The sequence below is a fragment of the Galendromus occidentalis genome, unplaced genomic scaffold (assembly GCF_000255335.2).
Source record: "Galendromus occidentalis unplaced genomic scaffold, Mocc_1.1 scf7180000077526, whole genome shotgun sequence".
Classification (NCBI taxonomy): domain Eukaryota; kingdom Metazoa; phylum Arthropoda; class Arachnida; order Mesostigmata; family Phytoseiidae; genus Galendromus; species Galendromus occidentalis.
This window is the reverse complement of record NW_003805514.1, coordinates 1,085,274-1,111,972: the sequence shown is the minus strand read 5'-3', so window position 1 is coordinate 1,111,972 and position 26,699 is coordinate 1,085,274. Positions and strand designations below refer to the sequence as shown.

The 26,699-nt window shown below is 50.9% G+C and overlaps 6 protein-coding genes across 6 annotated transcripts; 2 read left to right on the top strand and 4 right to left on the bottom strand.

Moving 5' to 3' along the window:
• Window positions 1-72: 72 nt before the first annotated feature.
• On the bottom strand, window positions 73-1,397 carry Vps20 (vacuolar protein sorting 20). Its single transcript, XM_003747904.2, has 3 exons — window positions 1,107-1,397; window positions 753-976; window positions 73-626 (listed from the first exon to the last, which is right to left on the bottom strand). The coding sequence occupies exons 1-3, from the start codon at window positions 1,351-1,353 to the stop codon at window positions 405-407; spliced, it is 693 nt and encodes a 230-aa protein (XP_003747952.1). The 5' UTR covers window positions 1,354-1,397; the 3' UTR covers window positions 73-404.
• Window positions 1,398-1,627: 230 nt separating this feature from the next.
• Window positions 1,628-3,183, bottom strand: LOC100902954 (dimethyladenosine transferase 2, mitochondrial). The gene is made up of 2 exons (XM_018641224.1): window positions 2,644-3,183; window positions 1,628-2,531 (listed from the first exon to the last, which is right to left on the bottom strand). Exons 1-2 carry the CDS (start codon window positions 2,868-2,870, stop codon window positions 1,628-1,630), a joined length of 1,131 nt encoding a protein of 376 aa, XP_018496740.1. The 5' UTR covers window positions 2,871-3,183.
• Window positions 3,184-6,477: 3,294 nt separating this feature from the next.
• Cont (Contactin) lies at window positions 6,478-13,717 on the top strand. The gene is made up of 11 exons (XM_029112747.1): window positions 6,478-6,839; window positions 6,930-7,218; window positions 7,329-7,518; window positions 9,258-9,551; window positions 9,780-10,367; window positions 10,476-10,760; window positions 10,850-11,028; window positions 11,228-11,501; window positions 11,641-11,894; window positions 12,009-12,371; window positions 12,462-13,717. Exons 1-11 carry the CDS (start codon window positions 6,478-6,480, stop codon window positions 13,053-13,055), a joined length of 3,672 nt encoding a protein of 1,223 aa, XP_028968580.1. The 3' UTR covers window positions 13,056-13,717.
• A 1,066-nt stretch (window positions 13,718-14,783) lies between these two features.
• Window positions 14,784-17,191, bottom strand: LOC100902660 (ankyrin-1). Its single transcript, XM_003747971.1, has 7 exons — window positions 16,805-17,191; window positions 16,461-16,647; window positions 16,242-16,365; window positions 15,785-16,121; window positions 15,496-15,649; window positions 15,207-15,405; window positions 14,784-15,126 (listed from the first exon to the last, which is right to left on the bottom strand). The coding sequence occupies exons 1-7, from the start codon at window positions 17,189-17,191 to the stop codon at window positions 14,784-14,786; spliced, it is 1,731 nt and encodes a 576-aa protein (XP_003748019.1).
• A 1,089-nt stretch (window positions 17,192-18,280) lies between these two features.
• LOC108864866 (SUMO peptidase family member deneddylase 1) lies at window positions 18,281-19,216 on the bottom strand. Its single transcript, XM_018641232.1, has one exon. It carries the CDS (start codon window positions 19,043-19,045, stop codon window positions 18,365-18,367), a length of 681 nt encoding a protein of 226 aa, XP_018496748.1. The 5' UTR covers window positions 19,046-19,216; the 3' UTR covers window positions 18,281-18,364.
• A 78-nt stretch (window positions 19,217-19,294) lies between these two features.
• Window positions 19,295-21,434, top strand: LOC100903575 (palmitoyltransferase ZDHHC6). The gene is made up of 6 exons (XM_003747902.2): window positions 19,295-19,665; window positions 19,833-20,112; window positions 20,176-20,232; window positions 20,334-20,578; window positions 20,754-20,944; window positions 21,042-21,434. Exons 1-6 carry the CDS (start codon window positions 19,405-19,407, stop codon window positions 21,160-21,162), a joined length of 1,155 nt encoding a protein of 384 aa, XP_003747950.1. The 5' UTR covers window positions 19,295-19,404; the 3' UTR covers window positions 21,163-21,434.
• Window positions 21,435-26,699: the final 5,265 nt, after the last annotated feature.

Genomic DNA, 26,699 nt, shown 5'->3' with positions numbered 1-26,699 from the left:
TTAGCTTGCAAGCTCAGGAATACAGTCTCGAGAATGAATTCGATCCATCAGGAGTTGTGTATTTGGATATGAAAGATAAAGATGTTATTTTATTTACATGGAATATCGAGCCTCAAGGCCCTGAAGTGCCCCGCATACGTGGAAGCTGTTGTTTCCTATGAACCCATCGTTGACGAAGCCTTCGGTCTCATGGGCACCAATGTGAGAGACCCTCTTATGCGGGATCTTAGTTAGAGCGAATATGATTACGACTCATAGAGTTCCTGAGGACACATTCTGGCTCGATGAATTGCAGGAAGGAGACGACGATGACCTTCCTTGAGGAGTCCGAGGCTGGATTGGGATCTTACGCGATAATCGGCTCGAATAATCAGAGAGCTCTCACTGGATCCAGCTCCGTGTGACTAGGCTTCGACCATCTGCTTTTCGGTCTTATCCGATTTTTGTTTCTTGGCTCGGGGCACCGCTTCAGATGGATCTCCAGCCGCTCTTTCGGGAGAAGTCCTGACATCATCATTCAGAACCTCCGGCAAACGTATGTCCTCGGTCTCGGCAGTATCGGCGGGCGGGGTTTCTTTCTCACCTACGAGTTCTTCGAGCTCGGAAATGAGCTCATCCTCGTCGACCTAAAATCAGAGGGATTTGAGCAGCCTGATCCTGGGCAATTTGAGCGAAATCTTTGCGTCCTGCATCTATTCGAGCTGAGAACAAAGATTGTCGATCGCGACGCTTCGTCTGTCGGCTCGACTCACCTCTATTTCTCCCGCGAAACCAACTATCAAATCATTGACTTCCTTCTGTTTTTCTGCGGCCTCTTTGGTTTCATCCAGCATCTTTTCGATGTCTTCGATGTTCAGCAGCGCGTTTAACGACTTCAGGGCTTCATTACCCTTCTCGAGGTTCTGGACCACGTTAACCTCCACCTGAGCCCACTCGACGTCCTGAGTCAAGCTCTCAATTTTCTCGATATGACCCTCTGTGGAAGAAAGGAAGATAGATAATGACGGCTAATGACCGATCGGTGGGGCAATCTGAATTTGGCTTGCAGGTAGAGGAGGGAGAAACTTCGAGCGTCATCGAATCAGATCGCCCGAGCCGATACTTGCCCACATTTTGAATGAGCTTTTCCATGTGTTTTTTCTTCCTGAGGATTATCAGAGCTCGTTCCCTCTTGTTTTCCCGAACGAGTCGAGCTGCCACCCCGCGCTCCTTCTCAAGACGGTTCTCCAACTGCCTCCTGTACTGCTTCAATTTATCTCTCTGTTGTTTCATTTGGAGTACAACTTTGTCTTGCTCAGTCACGCGACTCGTGCTCGCTTTCTTCGCGTTTGGTTTGCCGAAAAGATTCCCCATCCTGTAACTTGCAATGAAAACTATGAAATGAGCTATTCGACGCTTCCATCATTCTAAATACGATGATGACGATTTGTCGATCAATGGCAATCACGCTGGCTACAATACTCATGCAAGCAACCCGGAAGTTCTATCGATCGAAGCTCCGAGAACGAATTCGTAAAGTTGTAGGAGGAATTCGAATCCCTTGAAAATTGAAGACACCTGGCCAGAATTTCACATCCCCACGCTTTATCTTACATTTCGAACTATGGCACACATCACGACTCAATACCTACAACGTTCGACTGTCCTGTTCATGGGCAGTGGCCAACGGACATTGCGGAAATAGGGGATTCTCGGAAAGAAGCTCGAATAACCTAAGAAGCTCTGTCGGAGCCAGGGAGTAGAGTTTGGTGTTCACGTTTAGATGAGTCAGCTCCTTCCGACTCCATCTAGTCTTTAAGAGTACGTCCCGAGCCGCATTCGGAATCAGCTCATTTAGGTACAAGAGAGTCGCACCCCTCGTGAAGGCTTGTCGTACAAAAAAGGAAAATTCTTCCACTCTCTCCGGTGCATCGAACCTACTGAGGAACTCGTTGCTCGGGCTCAGTCTCACGAGCTTCATAACAGATCGTTTCTTCGTCTTCGAGCTCATGAGATCCCGATCTGAGTTGAATCGAAACGCCTCACCACCGACAGAGGCCAAGCATTGATGATTGAAGAACATGTGGAAAAGCAGCGGTGCCGGCCTCGCCTTCATTCGCCGGCATGCAAACATTTGGGAGTATTCGTCCTCACTCAAAAACATAAGGAACTCGACGTCGGACACCGAGAATATCAGCGATCTTGCTGCGTATGAATGTAGCAGGCTCAAGAGGAATCTCCGCTGTCGAGCCCGCGGCACAGATAGAACCATAGTGATTTTCGGGTTATCGGAGCCGCTCACGTGATTGATCGTTTGGAAGCAATGACCGAGCCGATTCGAGCCGTGGATGAGGTCGAAGCGCGCCAAGGACGCCATTCGTACTAAATTTTCGCTTAGCAGTTCCACGCGGTCTGGGTTCTCGGCCCGAATCTGTTCCACATCATTGTAGAAGGCCGACCATGTTGGCTCACAGAGGAATAATCGCTGCACGCCGGAGTTTAGTAACTGCTTCGAAAGAATCCCAGGTCCCGGGTTCGCTTCAAGGATGAGCCTGAAAGCAGCATAATGCGTAAGCTTCTTCAGGAAGGATAGATACACCGTTATAAATATGGTGCAATATCGGTTCGCCGATCCAGTCTCAATCTTGGACAGGTTTCACTTACCTCCCGGCGGCGATATCCCCTCTGAGTTCTTCGGCTACAATGCTCGCCACGTCGGGATCAGAAATGTAGATAGCGTCGTGATTCGACCTGCGTTTTCGCTCGCTGACTTGAGAGGCGGTTACATCTTCCTTCGAAGTCTTCGAAGATGATTCCCGTCCTCGAGTGGATATCAGAGCGGGAGCCAGGTTCGATACGATTTGAGTCAATCTCGGGAGGGTTCTCAACATTTTGAGCCAATGGGTCGAGCGCAAGATCTTTTCAGACTAATCTAATTCAATCGGATCCTGCTGATGCCGCGGTTTGCTTTCACGGGAATCCCGGCGAACCCCGAAGACACTGCTGTACGATTTCTGATGTCACATACCGTGAGACTCGAATCGGGGAGACAATGGTATGATTGAAAACCGATCGGAGCTCCCGCGTGAAATTTCCCTTCAAGAGTATATAGGCTCCCCGTGGGTGAGACAAGTCCACCGAAACGCACCTTCAATTAGGAAGATTCCGGCCGAGTATCTTTAGGAGTTGTTGGCCAGTGAATGATTGCTGTTTCGAACATCCACTAAACCGAACAATGGGCACTGTATTTTCGTTGTGTCTCTAAAGCAGACGATGCTCTCTCTTCCCTCTCTCCCCAAGTGAGTATATATAGACAGCGAACGGGCGAGGAGGCCCGAGGCGCGCTCGTTTCAACTGAGGGCACCCCTTTCCCCGTCGCAGTATGTTTCTAAGAGGAAGAATTATCAGAGGGGACTGAACTGTTCCCGAAGGGAACGAGTTCTTCGCCTCGCAGCCCCTCCGCAGGTGGGGAGCCCTTCAGATATCCGGCACGCTCTCCATCAAACTTTGCCCTCTTCGCATGTTGATTGCCCGAGTCAGTCGTTGCAGAAAATTGCCTAATGGTTCTCTTGTGAGCCAGTGCTCTGCGCTCGCTTCGTAGTCAGGGGCGTAGAATACTTCGACGTCGTCTTGGAAAAAATTGAACAGAAGATGCGCTCCGTAACCCGGCCGTCCGCTCACTTTTTTCTCCGGGTTGATAAGACTCAAAAAGCCTGATATTCCCACGTTAGACACCGAGAAAGCCAGCATCGATGGCGGTCCCGCGTATCTTCGAAGAGATCGGACCTCATCTAGGAATTTTTTGATTCCGGGTTTCGCGAATGTATTTACCGCCGAATCCGTCATTGTTCTGTATACTTCTGAGGTCAGGAGCAAATTTTCCCGGATACCCTTCGGTTGCTCGAAAGTCGTGGGAAGTTCACTGGCTACATCCTGAATAACGTCCAGACAGTCCGCGATGACGATTTTGCACAGGCTCCGGAAATAGGTCACGATTTTTTCGTCGACTTCATCGCGAGGAACTCCAATCTTTTCCATGCACTCGATAACGCCGATGTCGAAAATTTGCCTCCGATCTCTGGTAACTCGCGACGAAACGTCGACCGGTATCCGGATCGAGTCATACTTCTCAAGCCCTACGGCTTGCATGAATAAGTCAGAGTTCCTTTCGCTCGAAGTGCCATTGAAGCTCATAAGCTTTCCATGTCTAACTCGAGAGAAATAGCCTCGGTATTGTTGCCTGAGTCTCTTCCCAAGCTTGCTTATCTGCTCCCGACCTTGACTAGTCAAATCTCCCGGCTCAATAGATCCCCTGAGCTTTCGAGGAACCGCGCGGAAACGCTCGCCGTGCCGAAATACGACGGCGAGATCCTGGAGATCGATGAGAGCCGACTCGCATCCTGGTGTCCACAGCACGTACATCGCGCTACACAGAAGCACTAGCAGGAGCGCGATGGTGAATATGCTGCCGAAGATATAAAAGAGCCTCTCGGTCGAGGGACTCAATTGTTCAATGGGGAGCAGCTCACGATGCTTTCTGGGAGCCCCGCTCCGCGTCAGTAACGTGTCCGGTTCTGTATTCATGCTTCAAAATTATGAGTCATTGACTTGATTGAGCCGCGGGTCGCGATCATTTCCTTTACATACGACAGCTTTCGCTGCAAGTTGGCTAACTTGCTCTCCCGGATAACTCCTGCTGACACTTCGTTCTCTCCTTTGAATGAATCACACGATTGACGAAACGTTTACCAGGTGAGGATCATGCTCAAACCTCCCCCGGGAGATAGAAATTCCTCCGCGTAGCGATGCCTATGGGTTTCGGGGCGGCGATCGCTAAACTCGTTCGAGATTCATGAGGGAGTTCCCGCTCATGAAGATTCTCCGCCGAAAGATATCCGAGGGACAGCTCCCATTTTCCTAGAAACGGGTTCCTTGTCCGCTTTATACAGGTAGCGTTTCTGGAATACTCCCCCTGGAGATCCGGAGTGGTTTATCTCGTCCTTAAATGTCCCGATACAGGCTGAACTTGGAGGACACATCTAGAGTCGAGAGCGTTTCTCGGAAAAACCCGAGTTCACGGTCGCCTTTCCCGTATCAGGGATTATGGTGGCCAATGACATCTCGATACTACGCTGAAGCTCATCCCTGGGCGTTTTGCCTGAGCCCTTCACTAGGGTGATATCCTACTACTCAACTTTTGGAGCGACCCTCACTTCCGATCCGAGTTGGGCCCCGGAGAAGGCATCGATTCCTCGAGAGCTCCTCTGAAACAGATCCTGATAAGCTATGATGGAAACATACACGGAGAAAACTTCTCCCGCTAGCTCGGTATTAGTCCATGTATGTCTCCCAGAAGAACTGCCGATAGTCATGAATCAGGAAGTCATGAAAATTCTTCGACGATCATTTGGTCCATCGTTGTATATCGGCTGCTGCCAATGATGCGTTCCTCGGACATCTCGGGAGACTCACTCAGACTCCCTTCCTCGAATACCCGACGCGGCCCTCCGAGATTTTTGGGCTGATTCTCTAGTCGTCCATAATCACAAACGGAGCTCTGTCACTTTTGCGCCTCCCGCGTTTGTCTTGCGATCGGATAGATCCCGCAGCGGACCCTCGCTTCCCGCGACAGCCAGAGTCGTCGACAGCAGCAACACAGCGTGAGTATTCGAAGCGAAGGCCCGCCCCTTGAGCCGAAGCTACGGCAAGGGAATGTTTATCGGCTGCAGAAGACAGAGCAGAAGGAGGGCCCCTTCGTGCCTTGACAACGGCCGAGCGTCAACTCCTAGTTGACTCTTACGAGCGCTCGTTTCGCCGCATGATCCGACTCGCGAGAGCTCAACTCGAACCCCGGTCTCCGAGCTGCTCCTGACCGGTCCTCAATCTCGGAATCAGCTGACTTCACCGAACACTCCGCTAGAGTGAGAATAGGGCTCCTCGGAGCCAGTGAGTCAAAGTTTTCAACGCGTAACCAAGCAACGCTGCCAAATATTGTTCCTCGGAATCCCGAACCTGATCGTGTGTGATTCCGTCTGGATGTGTTGAGTTCACCGATGTATCAATTTTTCCGCGATCGCTTCGTCTGGTGAGTTGCTTTCGGTTCGCGAGTCAATCCTTATCACCTTCCCCTAGGAATTTCGTCCCGGGAAGCATTTCGAATCAGCAGGTGTTCGAATATCCTGTTGATTTTCGACGTTGGATGGATGACCGAAAATTGAAATATTCTGCGTGACGACTCGAGTACGTTCGCTCTCGTATATTCCCGGCTTCGCAACTCGGCAGGCAGCTGTAGCTCGGCCCGTCGCGCTCGGATTCGCTATTTCACTCTCAGACGAGGATGCCGTATCCGGCTTGTCGCTCCTGTATTAAAAGACGAGGTCGGGGCGCCCTAAGGCGAGGTCGGGGCTCACTAAGACGAGTACCCCGACGATGAGCTGCTGCTACTACATCACCGATAGTGCGTGACCCTGAAACTGAGTCCAGTCCTCAATTTCAGAGATGTTCCTCATCTTGACCTTCCTCCCGCTGTTGGTCCTAGGACAGGACTGTCCGCGGGGCTGGCTGGAGTACAGCGAGTCGTGCTACAAGTTCGTGAGATCTCCTCAGAAAACTCGTGAGGATGCTCGAGATCTCTGCGCCGCATACAGCGCTCGTCTGGTGAGCGTGAATACCTTCGACGAGCTCCAGTTCATCATTCGATGGCTTCGAGCTAACGACCCCCAACACCGGCGATGGTGGACGTCTGGATACGAACTGAATGGAGCCTGGTCTTGGGACGGGGACGGCTCGTACTTCAGTAACATCGATCAGTTATGGCTCCCGGATACTGGAAACACTATTTGGAATTACGCCGCCTACAGGTATATCCCGGATATATTGAATTCTCTATCGTTCATGACTGACTCAGGTCTCTCCGTCTGCAGAGATCTAAAAGTGCCCCTTCCATACAGCTACTCCTCGCGCTATCATCGATGGGGCTTGGAGAGAGCCTCTCCGACGGATCAATTGGCACTGATTTGCGAAATCTTCAAAGAGAATCTGCACCAAATCATCCTACAGGAGAGGACCATAGATTATGGGGTGATTGAGTTGGATCCTTTGCGGATCCCTCATGGTCCCTATTTCTCCCGAGAGCCGAAAGACGTAATATTCGATCAGAGCGGCCGCTCTCAGGTGGATCATGTGTCTCTGCGCTGCGTCGCCTCCGGCTATCCCACTCCCACTTACAAGTGGTACCGGGTGAGTTCGAATTCGGCAGGATCCTTCGCCCGAAGATTGGAACCAATATCCGGACTGCTGATGCTCCATCGAATTCAACATTTTCACTCTACTGTCGATGTCTTCCGCAGGAAGTATTCCGGGGGGACGACGTCATTGCTCGAGAAATAGACCCACTCGAGGCGGACCGTTTCACGCAAACGGATGGAACCCTCATAATCTCGCATCCGGAGCCGAACATTGATCGCGGGAAATATCACTGTATCGCTGAAAACGTTTTTGGGAGGGTCAAATCACGCACAGCGACCTTGGGATTCGGATGTGAGTTTTCCGAGCGATGTCTGGTTTCAGAAAGGGGTTTCACTGTCTCGATTTCAAAACTATATTATATCATGTTTTATTACAAATCAACACCGGACGGATGAAGCTCCACGAGAGCGTCTCCGGCAGCGATGCGAAGCTTTCTTTGTACAAGTGCTCAACAAAACTAGGACAAACAATAGCACCACTAGGTATATCATCGAATAGCTTCTTCGATCCGTTCGAAGAAGTTCTCCACAAGTTCTCTCGAGCTCCACACCTCCGCCACCGAGTCGAAAGACGGCGCGTATAGAACTTCAATATCATGCTGAAAGAAATGAAATATGATGTGGGCGCCGTAGCCCGGCCGACCGGGATCGGCTCTGTCCGGGTTTATGTATGAGAGCAATCCGGAAACGTGCACATCAGAAAGCGAGAAACTCAGAAGAGAAGCCGTCTTAGAGTTCTGGCGCAGCAAACGCAGTTCGTGGACGAATTTCTGGATCGCTGGCTTGGCAAAGGTCGCCATGGCCAGCCGTGTCAGGGCTCTGAAGAGTTGCGGAGTGAAGAAGATCCTCTCGTCCCGGACGCAGTTGAGCTCGTTCAGCTCGTAAGGCAATTCGATGCCCTTCTCCCGGAGCATATCGAGACCGTCGGCGATCAAGACTCCGTAGAGGAGCTGCCAACTCTCAGGCAAAATGAAGTTCTTGTCTTTCTCCTGCATCTTCGCAATCACTCGCGCAGCAACCTGTTTCATACAGTCGGAAACTTGCGTACGGAATACTTTCTCTTCCTCTTCGAAATGAGGATCATTCGGCTTCACAGCCACGTAGGGAATGTATTCGGCTTCGTACGGATTGCCGATCGATTCCATGAAGAGTTCGGCGCTTCTCCTGCAACGGGATTCGTCAGAGGCAACAACTCGCGCGTTTCCAACATCGGTGACAAACGCCCGATATCGGCGTTTCATTCTCGTGCCGAGTTTCGTCATCTGCTCGGCTCCGAGTGCTGTCAGATCCCCCGGCTGATTGTATCCGAGCGACGGTATCGGTATCATGGGCTGCCGCTCACCGTGACGGAACAGAACGGTGAGATCCTGCAGATCTTCTAGGGCGCTCTTGCCCTCTGTCGTCATGACGACGTACAGTCCCACCGCAAGCAGAGACAGGAGGAAAGCAATTGTCAGGACACTTCGGCAGATGTGGAAGACCCGTTGAGTCTGGGGCGCCAAACAGTGATAACTGCCCGATGATTGTTGAAGCGAACTGTCAATGACCACACTGCCGTAGGTTGTAGTACTCATGCTTGATGTATCAGCTCGAGGCGGTCGTTGAGCCGCTTGGAGTTAACATTGAGCGGAGGGAGAATTGATAACGGCTACGTAATCCTCCGATAGCAGTCTGCGGTGTAGCTTTCGCGAGTTTCTTCTTTGCACGGCGAAAGACATACGCTCAGACTCGGACCACTCACAACAGCCCTCGGAAGCGCGGGTATTCGGCTCCAAAGAAGTAGTGTGAACGAGCTTCGGTAAGGTGTAACAAGGATTGTTTACAACTACAGCGGCGCCGTCAATTCGAACTTCGGGTAGCTGAGTGACGTCACGATGACCCTATTGTCGAACATTTGACTCTATGGAGAGCCCATCAAATGAGTATCCGAATCGTTGGCAGTTGCGGCTGTTAAAGCGAACTGAATGAGCGTCAGATTAGAGAGAGATGCGATTTCCAACGATTGGTAGATGAATGCAATTCTCCTTTCAGATATTGGAGAGTTCAACAAAAAACGTGCTCCGGATACAGGAAGAGAATATTGGGGGAAATCGATAGCATGCGATGAACCGCAACACTATCCCAAAGTGAACTACTATTGGACCAGGAACTCTTTCCCGAACTTCGTGGAGGAGGATCGACGAGTCTTCGTATCACACGATGCGCATCTCTACTTCAGTTCACTGGAGAAAATCGATAACGGGAATTACTCCTGCAACGTTCAAAGTGACATCAGCGACACCGGGAGGACGGGACCATTTTTCCCCGTGATCGTGGAACCAGGCTGTGAGTATCTCGCGTGGCTCCTGGGATCTCCTCACCTTGACATCTTGTCGCGCACCCTCACTTGGCGGACTGTATTTGTGGTGATAGCACTCTATGGAATTCCCAAGGTGCTCTCCCGCAGCTGGACCGAAAGTCGCGATGACTAATGAGCCGGCTCTCATGTTGCTTGTTGCGGTCCCTGAGCTATCAATCCCTTGATGACTTGAAATTAGCTGTTTTCATTTTCAGCCAGCGGACAAAAGCTTCTGTTCCCGAACAATTTTCCGAAGAGTTTCCCACAGACTATCCTTGCGGGGGATCGTGTTCGATTGGAGTGTATCGCTTACGGATATCCTGTGCCGCGCTATAATTGGACTCGGGTCAACGGCGATTTACCGTATGGAAGTTACGTCGAGAGCCACGAAAGAGTTCTAATAATTCCGAAGGTCCGGGTCGAAGACGAAGGCGAATATGTCTGCAGCGCCATCACCAACCAGCAGTCCATCCAGAAGTCCCATCACCTCTCCGTGCAAGCTCTGCCCGAGTTCACGATACCCTTGGAGAACCAGATCTTCGACGAGGGCGCGACCCTCACGTGGGAATGCGAGGCTTTCGGCATACCGGACATCAGCTACGAGTGGTATTACAACGGCAGACCCCTCAACGACACCTCGAATCTCCATCGCCTCAACAGATACATCATCAATGAGAATATCCTCATTATCAATCAGGTCGCGAGAGGCGGCGAAGGCGAAGGAGGCGACGAGGGAATGTATCAGTGCATGGCTCGGAACCAAATCGGCTCTGCTTTCTCGTCAGCTCAGCTGAAAGTCATCTGTGAGTAGCGATCCCATAGATGATTACTCGACATTTCATTCCATCAGACGATGAGAGAGAGAGAGAGAGACGATGATCGAGCTAACCATGGCGTACTTCTTCTGTTAGCATTGATGCCGAACTTCTGGAAATACCCTCTAGAAACGGAGCTGTATGCGGCCGAAGAAGGGAACTTGACGATCTCTTGCCGGCCCGAGGCGGCACCCTTCCCTGAATTCTTATGGAAGAAAGACGGTTACAATGTGGGTACATCCGGGGGAGGTCGTGTCTACATTATGCCGAACGGTTTCTTGCGCATCAATCCAGTGAGGATCGAGGACGAGGGCAATTACACCTGCATTGCCAAGAACATCTACGGGCAGGACATGTCTTCTGGGAGGCTGATCGTATTGCGTAAGTTCTGGAGCGCTTGCAGATAGGATAGCGGGGAGGCTCTTCCTCTTCCTCTGGACATTTCTGACTCTTGTGAAAAAAAATTCCAGCTCCTCCGATCGCGTATCAGTCGCCGCCACCTCGTCTAAGTGCCGTTGTCAATGACACGGTAACATTGCTGTGCGAGGCCAAGGCTTCGCCTCTTCTCGATCTGTCGTACACCTGGACCCACAACGACTTGAAGATCGATTGGCGTCGAAGCCCACTGTACGAGACGAAATATTCCATGGTAATTCTCGAGCTTCCTCGAAAGTCTGCGTGTGCGACAATCCGAACGGGAGTTCAATCTACCCGCGTCGAGGGGCCAGAGGAATAATTCGATCGTTGTATCCCAACTGGACGGCAGACATGGATCGTGGATCGATCGTCATAGAAAACCCACTCGATAACATTCCCTCTCACAATTCCTTTCACAATTTCAATTTCAGCCTGAGGCAGGAAATCTTGTCATTTACAATGTCACCTTTGCCGAGGCCGGTTTCTATAAATGTATAGCGAAGACTTCTATCGGACGCGTGGAGATGCGCACGGAGCTAATCGTCATCGGTCCGCCCGGCCCCGTTGGAGCTATCAAGGCAGAGAACGCAAATGAAACATCGGCGCTTCTGTCATGGACCGATTCCGCGACAAACGGGCGTCATTTCTTGGGATATCTGATCGAAGGGAGAACGAACCACAATCACACCTGGAGACTCATTGCCAGTAAGTCAATAAGACTCAGGACGTCGATCAAGCTCGCGCATAGATCACCCGAGTCATATCGTATAAAACATTAGGGAGATACGTCGGAAGAATTGACCTGAGAAGGAAATTGTGCAGACAGAGATCTCCCCGCTTACAGACTACACCACCGGCGACCGTTTCCGCCTAGAGGCTCCATTCCGCGCCGCGAGACGTGCGTATCAACTACCTCGTTGGTCTCTTTCACCGTATAGTGGGTACGAGTTCCGAATCGCAGCCTACAACGACCTCGGCATCGGCGAATTCTCCGAACCTTCGCCTGTGGTCACAACTCAAGAGGATCGACCTTATAATGCACCGAACAACGTTGGTGGAGGTGGTGGCAAAGCTGGTTCTCTCACAGTGACTTGGGAGGTAAAAATGCTCCATGATGCCTCCTCTGTCGTATCCGATTATTTGTAGATTCGATCACTCAGTTCCGCGTTTATTCCGGAACGTGGCTTTAAAGCGATCGTTCTCTCCTCTCAGCAACTTCATACTGAAGATTGGAACGCTCCCCAAGTGTGGTACATCGTATACTGGCGACCAGCTTCTGAAAAGGGCGAGTTCAACAAACAGAACCTCAAGGAGTATGGAAATGTTGGACTTCACGTGGTCAACGTTGGCGAAGAGAACTATTTCCGGCCCTATACTGTCATGGTGCAAGCTATGAATTACAAAGGAGCCGGTCCCACTTCGAGGGAGGTTGAGGTTTACTCAGCGGAGGCCCGACCTGAGGTTCAACCGACGGGAGTGTATGCGCACGCTTACAACTCCACCGCTCTTAATGTCACATGGACTCCGCTAGATGTAACCAGAGAGAAGATTCGAGGCCGTCTAATCGGTCACAGGGTGAGTGCAGAAACTTCGAGTAAAATCTGGATACGGAGCTCGTATTTCTTGCATGGCTCTGAATAATATATCCCCCGCCCATTTTCCCAGATCAAATACTGGCGCAGCAATGCCGACGCCGAGGTGGACTTCCTCGTGCTCCTCAACCGGGGCTTGCGAAACTGGGCTCTGGTCGTAGGTTTACAGCCCAACACGGAGTATCGAGTGGCCGTCATGGCCTACAACGATGCTGGAAGCGGACCCGAGTCCGAATATTTCATTCAGAAAACTTGGAAGGCTGCACCGCTCCGTCCACCGACGTCTGTCAAGGTTCGACCCATCAGTGATACAAGCGTTAAGGTCACTTGGCGAGGAGTGGTGCCTTCGATCGAAGAGGAGTCCATTCAAGGCTATATGATCCGATATTGGGAAGCCGATCAAGATTACACGCAGGCCAGAGAGGTTCGACGCATTCTGGACATTCACAGCTCCGAGCTCGATGGCATCGTGTCGGATCTCGTCCCAGGGAAAGTTTACAAACTTCGAGTGCTTGCGTACTCGCTGGGAGGAGACGGCAAGATGTCCTCGCCGCCATGGGAATTCAGACTTGGCGACGGCGTTCAATCCTCCCTCACGTCGTCTTCGCTGAAGTTTGTTTCGAGTATCCTGACCCTGCTTTTCGGCTTGTTGATCTGTCGGATTTAATAGTCCTAGTGGGCTCCGTTCCACAGAGCAGCTAGATCATGTCACAGGTGTATAAATCGAGCGTCGCAGAGACCCGCCGATCGAATTCCACCGGAACAACGAGGGGCAAAGGCTCCAAATCCACAGCAGCTAGGAAAATAACGGCCCAAGACAGCGAACCGTCTCTGTCGGGGAAGAGCGAACGTTGACGAAATCGCGAAGCCTCGCTACAAGTCTTCACCGCATAAGCATAATCATTTGCAGCAGAGAACGGCTTACTATTTTTCTTGGATATGTTTCAACTACTGACTCAGATGCTGAACGAGAATTGTAGCCCGAGATTCACGATACGGTGTCACCGATTTTCTGATTTGCCAAAATGACGATATATTATACACTTATCGCTCGAAACATTCCATCTTTCGGAGAAGCATTGTATACACTGCCGACATTAGCCAAGAGCTCTCCGGCACAGCTCGGCTTATTTCATCAAAGCCTTCTCTACGGTGAGCAATATTTTTCTACTACCTAACTTATTGAGCGTATAGGAGAGGTTTTCTACAGATCGAGCATCAGTAAAACCCGGAGCTTCGTGTGAGGCAGTTTTTATAGTAAGGATCGGAGCTCCGTGCTGTACATACTGGAATGGAACTATAATTGATGTTACTGGAGCCAGCGATGAAGTTTTCTACGGATATTTCTATGGAAATAAAACCATTTGGAAGAACCCAGTTCCCTCACCGTCTCTACTCCCCCGTATGGATTCGGATCGGATATCGTAAAATGAACGCGCTCTGCGAGCTCGAGGATCGCTTCTCCGACCAAGAGCCGTATCGAGCTTCAGGTGAGCGTCGAGGAGCCGGGCGGGTCCCTCGAGGCACTATACGTCAGAGACCTGCGGGAGAAGCTCACCTGAGCACAATACGGCGAGTGAAGGTGTTGAGGAGGATGCCGCGATTCGCGAATCCGCGGAAAGTCTTTTTGAAAGGGCGGCATGTCGTTTGGCTCCCAGCTCTCACCACTAACAAGACAGAGAAATAGCTTGTGCGGTTCCATCATCAGCGATATACCTAGCTTCGAGGGTCGATTGGTCATCGTCGACAGGTAAGAGTAGGTACATCTTTTATTATACAACCAGGGTAGAGAGTTTAACGCTTCCATAGATTCACAATCTGAGATCTGCTAGACTTCGAGGAGATCCTTGACAACATGGCTTATCTAGCCTAGCCCGACGACGTCTTCAGAGCAAAACGGAATCATCGTCGTCCTCCTATGACTAGTCATTAATTATATGAAATTACTCTCAGTTGGAGGCCGATCCGCCCGGTCGCGGTCTGACTCCAAGTGCGTTCACAAGAACAATGGACAGCGCGCTTCAGCTAGAGTGCTGAGAGGCGTTCCGTCCGAAGTTGGGGTTCCGTGTATATGTCCGAAGGGTGAAAACTGCTCGAAAGGGTTCGGGCCACTCGATCGCCACATCAATCGATCGGGGCAGCTTCAAAATCGGAGTCTAATGTGAGCACGGGACGGATATGATGTTCTCGCCCCGATTCGTGTGCAGGACGTCCGTAATTCCGTTTCGTGGAACGAGACGGGAGGCTACGATCGCAAAAAGCACCGCTATTGACCGCCCCTGGGAGATGATCGTCTCTGGCGTGACAGGGATGATGATTCGTTGGTCACGATTCGTTTCGTCTTCCCGAAACCCTAATTTTTCTGCCTGATTTCATCACCAAAACCGGAAGTCAACTACAAGAGCTCAACATGGTCGGAAAACTGCAGAAAATCTTTCAGCATCACCGGCAGTGAAATCTGCCGCAAGCTCTTCTCCAATGGTCTTTTAAGGAGACGTCGAACGCTAAGCCTCGCAATTTTCCTCAACGCCAGAGGAGTCCTACAGGCGTCGGCTAGAAATTTCTCTACGGGAGAATCTCTCGGTGTCACCGTTAGAGGCAACGGCTCGATCCCTTTCCTTAGATCGTAACCGGCATCGATGAGCAGTCGAACGAGCTCGAGGCTTCCTTTGTTCCGAGCAATTCTCAGGACATCTATATTCTTGTAGGTGAAGGCGTGGCCAGCATTCGGATCGCAGCTGAAAACAGAGCGCGGTATAGGTTAGATGAGAAAGGCTGGGTTGGGGTCGTCATAGCCGTATCACTACCGAATATTCACCCATTGGCGACGAGAAGCATGGAGAATTTCAGTTTACTGGATTTCACCGCCATGAAGAGAGCAGTCTCTCCTTGGACGCAAGTCTCCGAGTCCATAAGATCGAAATTGAGTTGGACTAGAATCTTTAGGAAATTCCTGAAGAGGGGTAGATCGAATGTCTCTGCGAACGTTTCCACGAGGATGTGTAGAAGTGTCTCGCCTGGAGAGGACACGCCGTCAGAGGAGACATGATTCCCGATTATGAATTATCATGCTGTAGACTCAGCGATATCCGGCCACGATAACATACCCGATATAGAACTTCTTATGGACAAATCTGCACCATGGTTCACCAGGATCAGGAATATATCGAACTGTTTCTCTTTGATTGCAACCAGCTGGGGTGTCTCACCGACTGTGTTTCTGGGTAAAGGCACCGGAGTATAAGGCAACAATATTTTGACCTGGAAAGGGGAAACTTATGGATATTCTGTTTTCAGAACTCGTATGTAACCGAAAGATAGAACTGCCCTCAGCGGCCTCTCCCATCATGTGTAGCTCTACCATCGTGGTCGCCACCTGGGATGCTCGTCGCTTACCATATGCGGACTGTGATGGTAAATGGCCGTCTGTAGCAGGCCGTCGGAGGGATGGTTCCTCGCGCCAGATCTAAGCAGGAGATCCACGACTTCAGCATCGTTTGCCCACACTGATGCGACGATCGGACTCTCTCCGTGGATTTCTCTCGCATTCACATTCGCGCCGTGATCAATCAGAAGCTTCATGATTTTCAGATGCTTGTGCTGTAGCGCAAGCATCAAGGGGGTCCTTTCCGACGAGTCGAGGGCGTCGATCTGGGCTCCAGCTCGGAGAAGAGCTGCGCAGATCTCCAAGTGTCCGTAAGAAGCTGCCATGTGAAGAGGGGTCTGCTTCTCGCTGAAAACCGGTAGATTCGTTCGCATTCCATGCCGCTCCGAAATCGCTGCCTTCCGAATGAGGTCACGATAGATTCTACCGAGTCGCTCGACAGAGCTACGAGCTCCCTTTCCGACATACATCGATTTTCCGCTGAGTCGAGCCCCGTTACTGATCAATATTTCCACATTCGTCAAACGACCTCGGTAGACGCTCACGTGGAGGGGCGTCATGCAGTTTGCGTCTGACGAGTTCACTGAGGCTCCTGAAAGTATCGGATTAGGTACTTCAATTGATTCGAGAGACTCAGAGCTCGATGTATCCTAATGATTAGCCTCCACATTTGCCGGCTGGGCTCACCGCGCTCTATCAATAAGTTCAGTATATCGCTCGACTCCAGTTCAGCTGCGTAGTGAAGTGGCGAGCGATCGAAGAAGTCCGTGCGGTTGATATCTACTCGGGTCCGCCTCTCGAAGGAAGATGAGCGCGTCTGGGGACACAGCACAGAGTCACGGCAGGCCTTGGGTGAAATCGCTGCGTTCTGCTTCTGAAATTCAAACAATAGTAATAATCATAGATGCATAAAAACTACTGCTTGAATTCTGATATTCTGCAGTACTACGACTTCGGTGTACATATGTCCGTGATGACAGATAATAAGACGAAGTCCACAAAATCGCTGGCACCCAGATAGAGGATCTCACCAGTCTGGGTGAGCCCGAGGAGCTTCGGGCAGTACGCTCGTCTTTCCCGCGAGACGGTTCTCGCAAACATATCCTTACGGCCTCTGCATTGCCGGTGCTCACAGCTTGACCGAGGACAGTCATCCCGGATGAGATCAAGGAATTCACTACCAGACCTGGGTTCGCGGCTCGGTGGAGCACTTCGGACAACTTCTGCATGTTGTTGCTGAAGAGTGCCGACGAAGCGAGTTCAACTTCGCCGCTCGATATAGTTTTTGGCATCTCTCTGCCGTGGGAAGACCGCGAAGAACGCGAGGTCACGCTTTCAACGGAATTCTTCTCCATGTTGTTGCTGAAGAGTGCCGACGAAGCGAGTTCAACTTCGCCGCTCGATATAGTTTTTGGCATCTCTCTGCCGTGGGAAGACCGCGAAGAACGCGAGGTCACGCTTTCAACGGAATTCTTTCATTGCGAACTAGGGCGCGAAAAGCTCGCCCTAGTGATTCGCACTCGAACCATCCAGATGCAGGACTTTCACAGAGAGAGCTTCCTTCCGAGAGGTCACATGTCGTGTCACAGACGTTAGTCTCCTCCTAGAACACTAGACAATTCACGTATTTGACGGCATCTTGAAGCTTTTGGCCGTTATACTCTAGTGCGCAGTTCACTCCGAATTCGGTCAACCACCATTAGGCAGGAAAACTCTCAATGGGGTTGAATGGGGAACGGCATTTTTGTCCCGCAGAGAGCGGAGTATGCTGGAGCTGACATCAAGGAATGTCCCTTAGACTTCATGAGTGGTGCGCGCGTGAAAACAGGCGGAGAACCCCATTCATGATGAGATGGTCACCGGGGGAGCGCGACGAGGATGATGACGATGATTCACAGGCACGGTCTCGTCCGAACCGGGCGGGTCGTTCCGCGCTCTCTGTAGCCAGACTTCCACTTTGCGAGTGGCCAGGACGCCGAGCTTCCCAATCTCCTCTCCCGCATTCAATTTCATGTCGCAAATCGAGCGAGTCCCCTTATCCATGAATTGCGAAAGCATGAACCAGAATATCGCACCGGGGAGATGACCACCTCTAGAAGTTCTATGAGGCAGAGCTTCGGATTCGCTCTTCGTTCTCCCTCCAGCGACGGCAGACCAGAAACGCTGCCTCTCTCGTTGATCCGCCCGTCGCGTCGATTCCATCCACGATCGTCACCGGCCGATGTCGGCACGCTACGAGCCGGTATATGTATATTCCCGAAGAGGAGGGGCTCGAAGGGGAAACGTCGTCTCTCTCGTTTCTCATGGAATCGTCGTAGGCGCGGGAAATGTGACCTAAGCTTCCAGAAAGCAATGGATGAGCGACGAGGATCGTTTTGATTGGTCTCCCGTCCGCAAATTCCCATGAAAAAAATGTTAGCTAGAGAACATCATTAGAGTTTAGTTCCGGAAGCAACATGACGGGAGGAACCTAGGTATCCGTGGAAGGTAGAAGCAGCCCTGCTACCAGAGTAATGCAACGAAATTTATTTGACTTGCCGCAGATTCCGAGTGACAGGAAACAACAGGTAGGAAAAATCACGGACCGCGGATCAGAGTCCCACGTCAATGTGGGTATAGTCGGGTCTGTCGTGCAATTCCCCAATGATCCGGATGATTGATCTTCTTTTCTCACGAATACGCGCGGGTGTGACTTGCGCAAAGACATCAACGGACAGCCTTTTATCCCTCGCGTACGCTTTGCACGCTATTTCGGTAAATTCCAGTACGTAGACGCCGCAATCACTAGAATTCGTTTGTGATGGGCAGTTCACTTCGTCGATGGGAATTGGATCTTTGGAAAAGCAAGGAGATAGTTTTTTGCAGAAGCTTCGGGCATTCGCTTTGTTCATCGGGGGTGACGAGTCTAGGTGAAGAAACCTCTTATCGAAATAAATGATGAGTGACCAATGCGATCCGCCTCCGTGGGATATTTCACAATTATTCAGTGGTATGAAGACGAGTCGTTGCTCTGAAATGTTTCCGAAGCTTTGATGGAGCTCATCCGGCGCGAGGCTCTTCATCCACTGGACCACTCCTGCCGGTAGAAATTGTATCTCGTCCCGAAATCGGTGGTAGACATTGTTTTCGAGATACTCGAGGTAGAACGAGATTATTTGATCGTTGAGCCAGTTCCCGTTGTCGAGAGTCGCCAAATCCGAAGTCCGTAAAAGACTGTCGTGGAACGAGAGAACTGTCCGTTGATCACCGGCCTCAAGCTGACTCGGAGACATACTGCCGCAATACCGAAAAGACCTCGTGAAGATGTCCGCGAGTCACTTCCTCACTAATTCCACCGGTGAATCGAGAGTCGAGAGGCTATGGGTGTGCACCTCGAAGAACGGAATACATGAGAGCGGCGTTACGAATTGCATAGATAGGTACCTTGTACAACCCATCTGCGCTGGTCTAAGACTTGCTGTTTACAAACACGATCGAGTGCAATGTTCCGTCGTTTAGGTAAGCGGCAGAGCCCGCTCAAAACGGCTAGTGACAGGACCGTCGACTAGCTCCGAGCCAGTGTGCTGACTTCAAGAATTGAGTAGAACTCATAGAGGAACCAAAGCATCGTCTCCAACGATTTAGGGACGCCATGGGAGATGGCGAGAAGGAGAAGGGTCTCAGCATACTTCTGAGAAGATTGTTCCATTGGGGCCCCTTCGTGGCCCTTTTTATCATCAAATTCGTCTTCTTCACATGTGTCTATCTGACTTCTCTGTGGTTGCCCCCGTACGAGTCGGTCGAAGGAACGATCAACTATTTCTTATATATGGCAGCCATCGGATTGATCATGTACAATTTTTTGTGTTCGGTGGCGTTGGGGGGAGGTTTTGTTCCGAAAGGATGGAAGCCGGTGAGTGCAGCAATTGGTCTCGATATCGAATTCGTCTGAGGGATTCTCGACTCTCCCTGTTCGACTGAGTCGCCCTCTGAAGGGAAGCCAGTACCCTCGATTCGCTGGTGTCACCGTGCGAATTCTATCAGACACTTTCTTCTATCAGACACATTGTTCGCTTTCAGGAGAGCCCGGCGCAAGAAAGCCTGCTGCAGTATTGCAACATATGCAAAGGGTACAAAGCCCCACGCTCACATCATTGCCGGAGATGTGAGCGATGCGTGCTCAAGATGGATCATCACTGCCCGTGGATCAATACCTGCGTCGGTCACAGAAACCACATGAATTTCTGTTATTTCCTACTATTTTGTGTCACGGGCGCTCTCCATTCATTAGTTCTTCTAACGATCGGACTCCAGAGAGCATACAACGCACGCTGGTATGAGGAAATGGATGAGAGACTCCGCTTCGAGTTGTTGATGCGAGAGGAGCACTATCCACCTCCAGGATATCACCCGCCAGCCATAGTTCACCTCACATTTCCGCTGGCCGTGTGCACAGTTCTCAGCATAGGCCTCGCGCTCGGTAAGGCTTCCGAGAAACTATCGATATCTAGATGAAGCTTTCGTCAATCGAATCGCTGGCGAACCGGAATAACCGCCGATACGGGATCTCGGAAACTCCAGGTGTTGTCATCGCGCTGGGATGTCTTCTATACGTGCAGATGAGCATCGTGCTCAAAAATCAGACCGGAATCGAGACTTGGATCCATCAGAAAGCAGAAATGCGGCAGGAGGAGCTCGGCACGAACGATTGGGTTTATCCTTATGATCTAGGATCGTATCGAAACTTTCGCATGGTATTCTGTGATCGGCCAAGCGACGGAATCGTTTGGCCTGTGTTGAGTGGCTGTGATCAATACACCTTAACGGTGAGTCGGACCGTCGAGTGCAGCCTCGTCAGCTCACTCAGCAAGCTCTATGGTCTAGACCCTACTGCGATCCGATCCGCTTATTTTCCCTGCCAGATATATCATGATTATCCGCTTGAGGATTCTGATACAGCACGAATGACGCGACTGTAGATGTTCTCTCCGTTCTCCGCAGAGGGAGCAAATACTCCAGAAAGAAGATAAACGAATGCGACAGAGATTGTATATCGTCACAAAAGGATTCCGAGGCGGCTTCTTTCCTTGGTGCGGACACGGGGTCTGCACTTGTGTGAGAACACCGTTGAATGGCGAACCTCGCTTGAAACTGGCGGTCGGTGACCGAGTATTCGTGACCCGATGGAAAGAGTGAGTGCATACACGTCCCCGACCGGGAGTCATATGACGGCGAAACCTTAAGGAAATACGTGGAGGAAATTCTTCCTTCTGAAACCTTTTCTTGCAGACATTGGCTCTACGGTCAGAGAAACTCTCCCTCGAGAGCCGAAGTCGAGGACGATCCTCCCAAAGGCTGGTTCCCAAGGGATTGTGTAATAGCTTGTGTGGCTTCGAGGAAAGACCTATAGGCAAGGCAGGCCAAGATTGGCTCAGGGTGGATTCGTCTGGTCGATAAGCGAGCGGGCGGAACACTGTGATTCTTCATGAGCAATGACGATCCCGCCCGGCGGCCATCTAGTCTCTGAGAGTCGCGGGACGCAAGAGTGGAGTTTCCTACGGGCGATCTATGTAAAAAGTATAATCATTCTGCCCCGGAGAACTTGAGTACCGAATACTACTCGGAGGATGCAATGGCTCGAGCAATAAATTAATCTCCCTAGATGAGCTGTGTGGTGAGAGAGCAACGAATTCTTCTAGGGAGTGTAGGTATCTGCAGAGGCAGCGTAAACGTCTCATTCTACTTCCGTACGAAGGAATGCTCCGATTGAGAACATACAGATGAGCTTTCCCTCCTCGTTCACGATTGCTCAACGTTGGGTCGTGATTCTTCCTTAGGGAGCTCCGCGGTCCTATCATCGGACTTCGGGGAAATCGATCCACGACGCAACTCATGAAGGGTATTCTGAAGGTGTCTAATCTCATATTCCAAGGTGTGGGGAGGGGAACGAAGCAATCGCGGCTCGTCAGTCTCCTCAGAAGATTGAGCTCTGCACCTCAGCGGATTCCGGAGGGCGCGTCACGCTATACTTCGAGCTTCGTCAAGACAATCTCATCGCCATCGCGATCTGGCGGCACGATCCGTTTCGCCGCGTTCCTCTCGCCTGGCCGAGTGGACTCGGAACGCGATCGTTCTTGGAGCATCCCATCGGCGAATTCGATATCTCGCACAAGAAGTAAAGACTCACAACAAAGCGGAGCTATGATGAAGCTTGGCATTGGCTTTCTCGAAATAGGTGTCGTGTGTTCTTCACGCTCGACTGCATGATTTTCGATGCGTCCTTGCCGCGAGATGATCGGACTGTTCTGGTCGCTTTGCCTCCCTGAGATCGGAGAGAATGGACTATCTCAGTTTGATTGGCATTCATTCAGTATTTCAGATTCTGGTCGGTCTCTTTTCTGGTACCTGCTTTGATTTAGTCCAGCCGACCGTAGACGTCGTTCACTTAGAGGAGGAAGTCGAGCTGGAACTGATGGGGATCAGTTTGGTATTCCAATCAAGAGCCGAAAAATTGATACCACCCATATTTTGCAGCGAACATTAACTCTATATCACTTGTAAGGGCTCGTGAAACGTATGGTTGCCTCGCGGCGAATTGGTCTTCGTCGAGTCCACCAGCGGTGAAATGGTCTCGCGTCGAAACACTCCTGCAATCAGGGCAATCAGGACAAATTTTTACGCAATCAGGGGTTCATTATTCGCGGAACTTTAGGGTTATTTTCTTACCCGGGCTGCCTGAAAAGTTGTACGATGCTCCCAAATGCTCATGTCTTAAACGGGATACGGCCCCGGATTGATATCGAATCGTCTACGGTCGCAGCTAGCGGGGGCTGGTATTCGTATGTCTACCGCGTCGTTTTCAGATTCATTATTTCGGCTAAATAATGTCGTCAGAGAGTTCGGTTGGGCTATATACGCTCGAAAGCGGAGCTCCGTCGGTAAGAATTACTGTGTTTCACCATCCTGACCCGGTCTTCGATCAAAAGCGGCCGCAGGAGTCATTAAGAACGGACATCGAGCATCTGGGAGATTTTTTCCACAAGTCCGCTCACCACCCGGATCGGCGCCAGGGGCTGGTGACTTCGCTCTTGTTATGCGAACTATCTTTCAGGGAGAAAAACCATCAGACTATCAATTGCGTCAGGATTATTCCTAGATTTTCTCGCTTCTATTTTCGAACGAAGAAAAACTCTTCGAGCTGAGTCGAGCAATTGAAAGCGAGCATCCTCGATCCTTATCTATCATTGAAGTTCTTCGACAGCGACCGCTATTTTCTTTTGATGTAGTTTTTAATAAAGTGCAAATTAGCCGAAGCTCCCGAGCTGAATAAGAGCCGAGCGTCAAATGTTCCGCGCCAAATGATTAGCATTAGCACACGGGCAGTGTCTGAAAGTCTCGTCTTGGCCGCCTGATTGCTCTGTTTCTTCCGATCACCGCGTCTTGATGAAGAGCGCCTCAGTCAGATTTATACCAAGCTATGGATACTGCCAGAGTCTAAGGAGCGAATTATCGCGTTCATGGTTCCGTGGGGTTTCCCTCGATGCGGATGGGACGATCAGTGGCCACCCATGGATTGGCGGCGAGCATCGGCGCCCGCAACAAGTTATATAATGCTACTATTTCGGCATATTAGGTAAGTTGGTTCATTTCAAGCAGTTTTGCCGAATGAGCGGGCTAAATGGAATTACTTGACGCGATTCACTTGTCATCCGATCCGCGCGCGAGATCGCTTTCGCGAACCCCTCAGTTTACCAAACAAGCATCTAATTTTATTCGATGCAAGTTCGCTTCTGAAATTCATGTGTCTTCAGCGTCAGGTTCCTCCCGATCAATTAAGCGAGGCGGACAATATGGGCCTCACGACAAGCTAACTATCACCGTAAATATTCTGTTTGGAAGGCATGCCCATCTATTATTCGAGCATTCGGGACCTCCCCGTATATTTCTTCCGTCCACCGACACAGAAGTGCGTCCGGTCACTCATGCTTGCATTCCGTATTGAATCAATCAAATATTCACCGTGAGCATACTTGAAACGGACGAGCTGTGAGAGCAGTTCTGCCAGATAAGACAGGCGCCGAACCACAAAAATATTGTCGCGTCCCGCGATCGCTCGACTGAGATCGTACTCATCGATCGTACTCATCGATCGTACTCATCGATGGTCGAGAAATTATAGAAGAGCGTATTTAGTTTCTGAACCCATAGAGCAACGAGATGCAGGTTATCGAAGACATCAGAGAAGGCATCAATGGATTTTATCGCGCGAAGTATACTCCATTCGCGCAGACCGAGTCGTTTAGCAGTCAAAACGGAACCAACAATGACCCTTCCGCTGGGCGCGATATGAGGCCGGGAAAACTAGCTCAGTTTTATCCTTCGTATACCGCATTTATGCTTCCCAGGGAAAGGTCTCGAGCGAGCAGCGAGGTTGCGGTTCGTTTTCGCGAGCAATGCCGCAGCGCCGAAGCTCAAGAATGAAGCAGGCGGGAGCATCCGGAATGGTTCGCTGATACATGAAACCGAGGAATCGCGACGGCTCAAATAGGAGAGGAGGACGGTTCAGAGCATGGGAGGTTCCGTCCCAGCGTTCAGCGAGGCGTATTGCACACAGCAGGGTATTTTCCTAAGTGCAAGTGAGGGGGACGTGCCGATCTCTCGTGCAGTCATCCTGGGCGCCAGCAGCGATGCTTCGCCTAATGACCGCTCACCGTGAATGCGGAATTGAGGAATCCTGGAATCGTTCTGGGGAGATCACGAGTCTCTCTCAATGACGGATGGTCCAAGCATTGTGAGAAACCCAGTCACGACTGCCATACCGGAAGTACATACGCCTCTCAGGTTGGAGTGCTCAAGGCTGACCCATTGACAGGGGTTGCCGATCGACTCGATTCATCATATGACTGCCTTGGTATGTGATTATTAATTATTATGAGCAGATGCGTAAAGTTCGCTCAAAACTCATATTCATGTAGGACGAGTCGGAGCACAGTCTCCTTCAACAGTCTAGAGGGAAATCGAAGCGTTCAGAGTTGGCTTCCCTTCGTGACGCAGTCACACATCTCTTTCTCCGTTTTTCTACTTTTTCTCACTTCCTTCGCGATAAGCCTCTAGTGTCGGACGCCGCTCGGGCTCTCCGTCAATGCATCGACTCACGAAGAAAGTGCTGTTCGTAGCGCGAGAAAATGCTTCTCCTACCGTTTTTGACTGTGGAGTTACTGCTACGAGTCCATGCCGATCGGCGTGGCGTTTCGACAACTGGAGGTACACGTCAAAGTGTTCATTTGTGCATCGTTCCTTGTTCGGCACGATACATTTTAATTAAGGTCCCACACCGTCGGATTCGCGCCGAGCCGTGACGCTGCAGAGTGACCCCAGCTTTTGCTCAATATCAATCATTTTGAACTTGGAAAAGCACCGTCAATCTTCCGAATGGATTCGTTGGACACGAATATCGCATCCGCAAGGGCTTCTACTGTTGCGTCGGGCATGCGTGACATGGCAGCTATGATCAATCAATTCTAGCAACAATGGAATCCAATCGAAAGAGTGAGCAACAGGTCGAGCTCGACGCAATCCGCACGTCGGACTCCGTGTTCAGCTCCGGCGTTGCCGTAACCAAATGAAGAGAAGAAAGAGAGCAAAGGTGTTGGAATACAGAGGCCAATAACTGACTCAGCGAGTTTTGGGGCATCGAAATGACCTTTTCGAGCAATCAGTTAGTCCGCTCCGAATGTTCCCCATCCTAACCGTATTTCACGAGCTGTCTCAAAATCTGGGAACATTCTCTGTCCACTATTTCCAAGCACGCGGCGTCATGTGGATTTTTCGGTCTCCAGGTCGAGGGCAATGCTCAGACGCTCCTCAGACGAGTTTTCACGGGAAATACTTTCAAGAAGAAGAAGAAGAATTCCGGAGTAGACATATATGATTCTTTCCCGACAGTTTGGAGGAATAGCGTCCTGGTACTAAAGGCTACGTGCTCATTCTCTCTCGCAATGGTGCTCCCGCGATGAATAATAATCATTCAACCGAGAGCTTCCCTCAGAGGGTCGCTCAAACCTGATTGATGATGCCCGAGACGTTTGTTTGTGAGGGAGACTGGGAAATTGTATCAGGTCCCTCAAAGGAGCATCTTTTGATTCCAGGAAATGGATGTCGAGAGCTCGACATGCCGAACCTCCTCTTCGACAGACTGGCGAACGGATCGTATTCTAACGTCAGATGCTTTCCTGGCTACTTGATGCGAGGTCGAACGAAGAATCCTCAGAACAGGCTCACCATAAAATGTCGAGGCGACCATTGGGACAGGCCGGTTCCTTACTGCGCAAAACAAGGTCGCATCCTTGCCTATTCATATGTACTTGAGGCTCCCTGCGGGTGCATTCTTCATGATCAGGAACCGGTCTCTTCTCTTTCCAGTCCTGGCCATTCTGCCCCACAGTTGCCGTTTCGAGGATAAGAGATGCCTATGGAAAACGGATGGACTCGCCCCCTTGCAGTGGCAACGGAATCGAGGAAAAACGAAGACCGCCGGTACCGGACCGCAGAGAGATCACTCGAAAGCGTCTTCGAAACGCTCAGGTCAGTTCTCTCCGGTCAGTTCACTCTACTCAACCAGTGCCTCCTCCCTGAAATCGGAGTAAGCTTCAGGAGTTTTCGCACGGGAACCTCGCTCCGCCTCGCTATCCGAAGCATCAGGCGGCTTGCGTTGTTGGATAGACAGCCGTATCTCCCCGCTTCCGACTTTGTCGCAACGGTCACTCCCAGCAAACGCAGAAGTCGTCGCTCTTATTGGGTCTGTCCGAGTGACTTATACACATCAGCCGACAGGGGAACGTTTACAGCTTGAGACCTCCTTCTGTGGCGGCTCGGAATGCCACTCGCGAACGCCCCCCCCCCTTCTCCCCCTCTTGGGGCGAAGGAAACGAAGGAAGCATATGGCAC

Bases quoted from the DNA above. Each gene is read 5' to 3' on its own strand.
- Vps20 (XM_003747904.2), bottom strand. From the start codon at position 1,353: ATGGGGAATCTTTTCGGCAAACCAAACGCGAAGAAAGCGAGCACGAGT. The intron at 977-1,106 runs GCAAGTATCGGC...TTTCTTCCACAG, and splicing joins AAAGCTCATTCAAAATGTGG to AGGGTCATATCGAGAAAATT. The intron at 627-752 runs GTGAGTCGAGCC...CTCTGATTTTAG, and splicing joins GTTTCGCGGGAGAAATAGAG to GTCGACGAGGATGAGCTCAT.
- LOC100902954 (XM_018641224.1), bottom strand. From the start codon at position 2,870: ATGTTGAGAACCCTCCCGAGATTGACTCAAATCGTATCGAACCTGGCT. The intron at 2,532-2,643 runs GTAAGTGAAACC...TGCTGCTTTCAG, and splicing joins GGGGATATCGCCGCCGGGAG to GCTCATCCTTGAAGCGAACC.
- Cont (XM_029112747.1), top strand. From the start codon at position 6,478: ATGTTCCTCATCTTGACCTTCCTCCCGCTGTTGGTCCTAGGACAGGAC. The intron at 6,840-6,929 runs GTATATCCCGGA...CCTTCCATACAG, and splicing joins TGGAATTACGCCGCCTACAG to CTACTCCTCGCGCTATCATC. The intron at 11,029-11,227 runs GTAATTCTCGAG...TTTCAATTTCAG, and splicing joins ACGAGACGAAATATTCCATG to CCTGAGGCAGGAAATCTTGT.
- LOC100902660 (XM_003747971.1), bottom strand. From the start codon at position 17,191: ATGCCAAAAACTATATCGAGCGGCGAAGTTGAACTCGCTTCGTCGGCA. The intron at 16,366-16,460 runs GTGAGCCCAGCC...CGATACTTTCAG, and splicing joins GAACTTATTGATAGAGCGCG to GAGCCTCAGTGAACTCGTCA. The intron at 15,406-15,495 runs GTATGTTATCGT...TGTCCTCTCCAG, and splicing joins CATAAGAAGTTCTATATCGG to GCGAGACACTTCTACACATC.
- LOC108864866 (XM_018641232.1), bottom strand. From the start codon at position 19,045: ATGTCTCCGAGTCAGCTTGAGGCCGGTGATCAACGGACAGTTCTCTCG.
- LOC100903575 (XM_003747902.2), top strand. From the start codon at position 19,405: ATGGGAGATGGCGAGAAGGAGAAGGGTCTCAGCATACTTCTGAGAAGA. The intron at 20,579-20,753 runs GTGAGTCGGACC...CGTTCTCCGCAG, and splicing joins GTGATCAATACACCTTAACG to AGGGAGCAAATACTCCAGAA. The intron at 20,945-21,041 runs GTGAGTGCATAC...CTTTTCTTGCAG, and splicing joins TTCGTGACCCGATGGAAAGA to ACATTGGCTCTACGGTCAGA.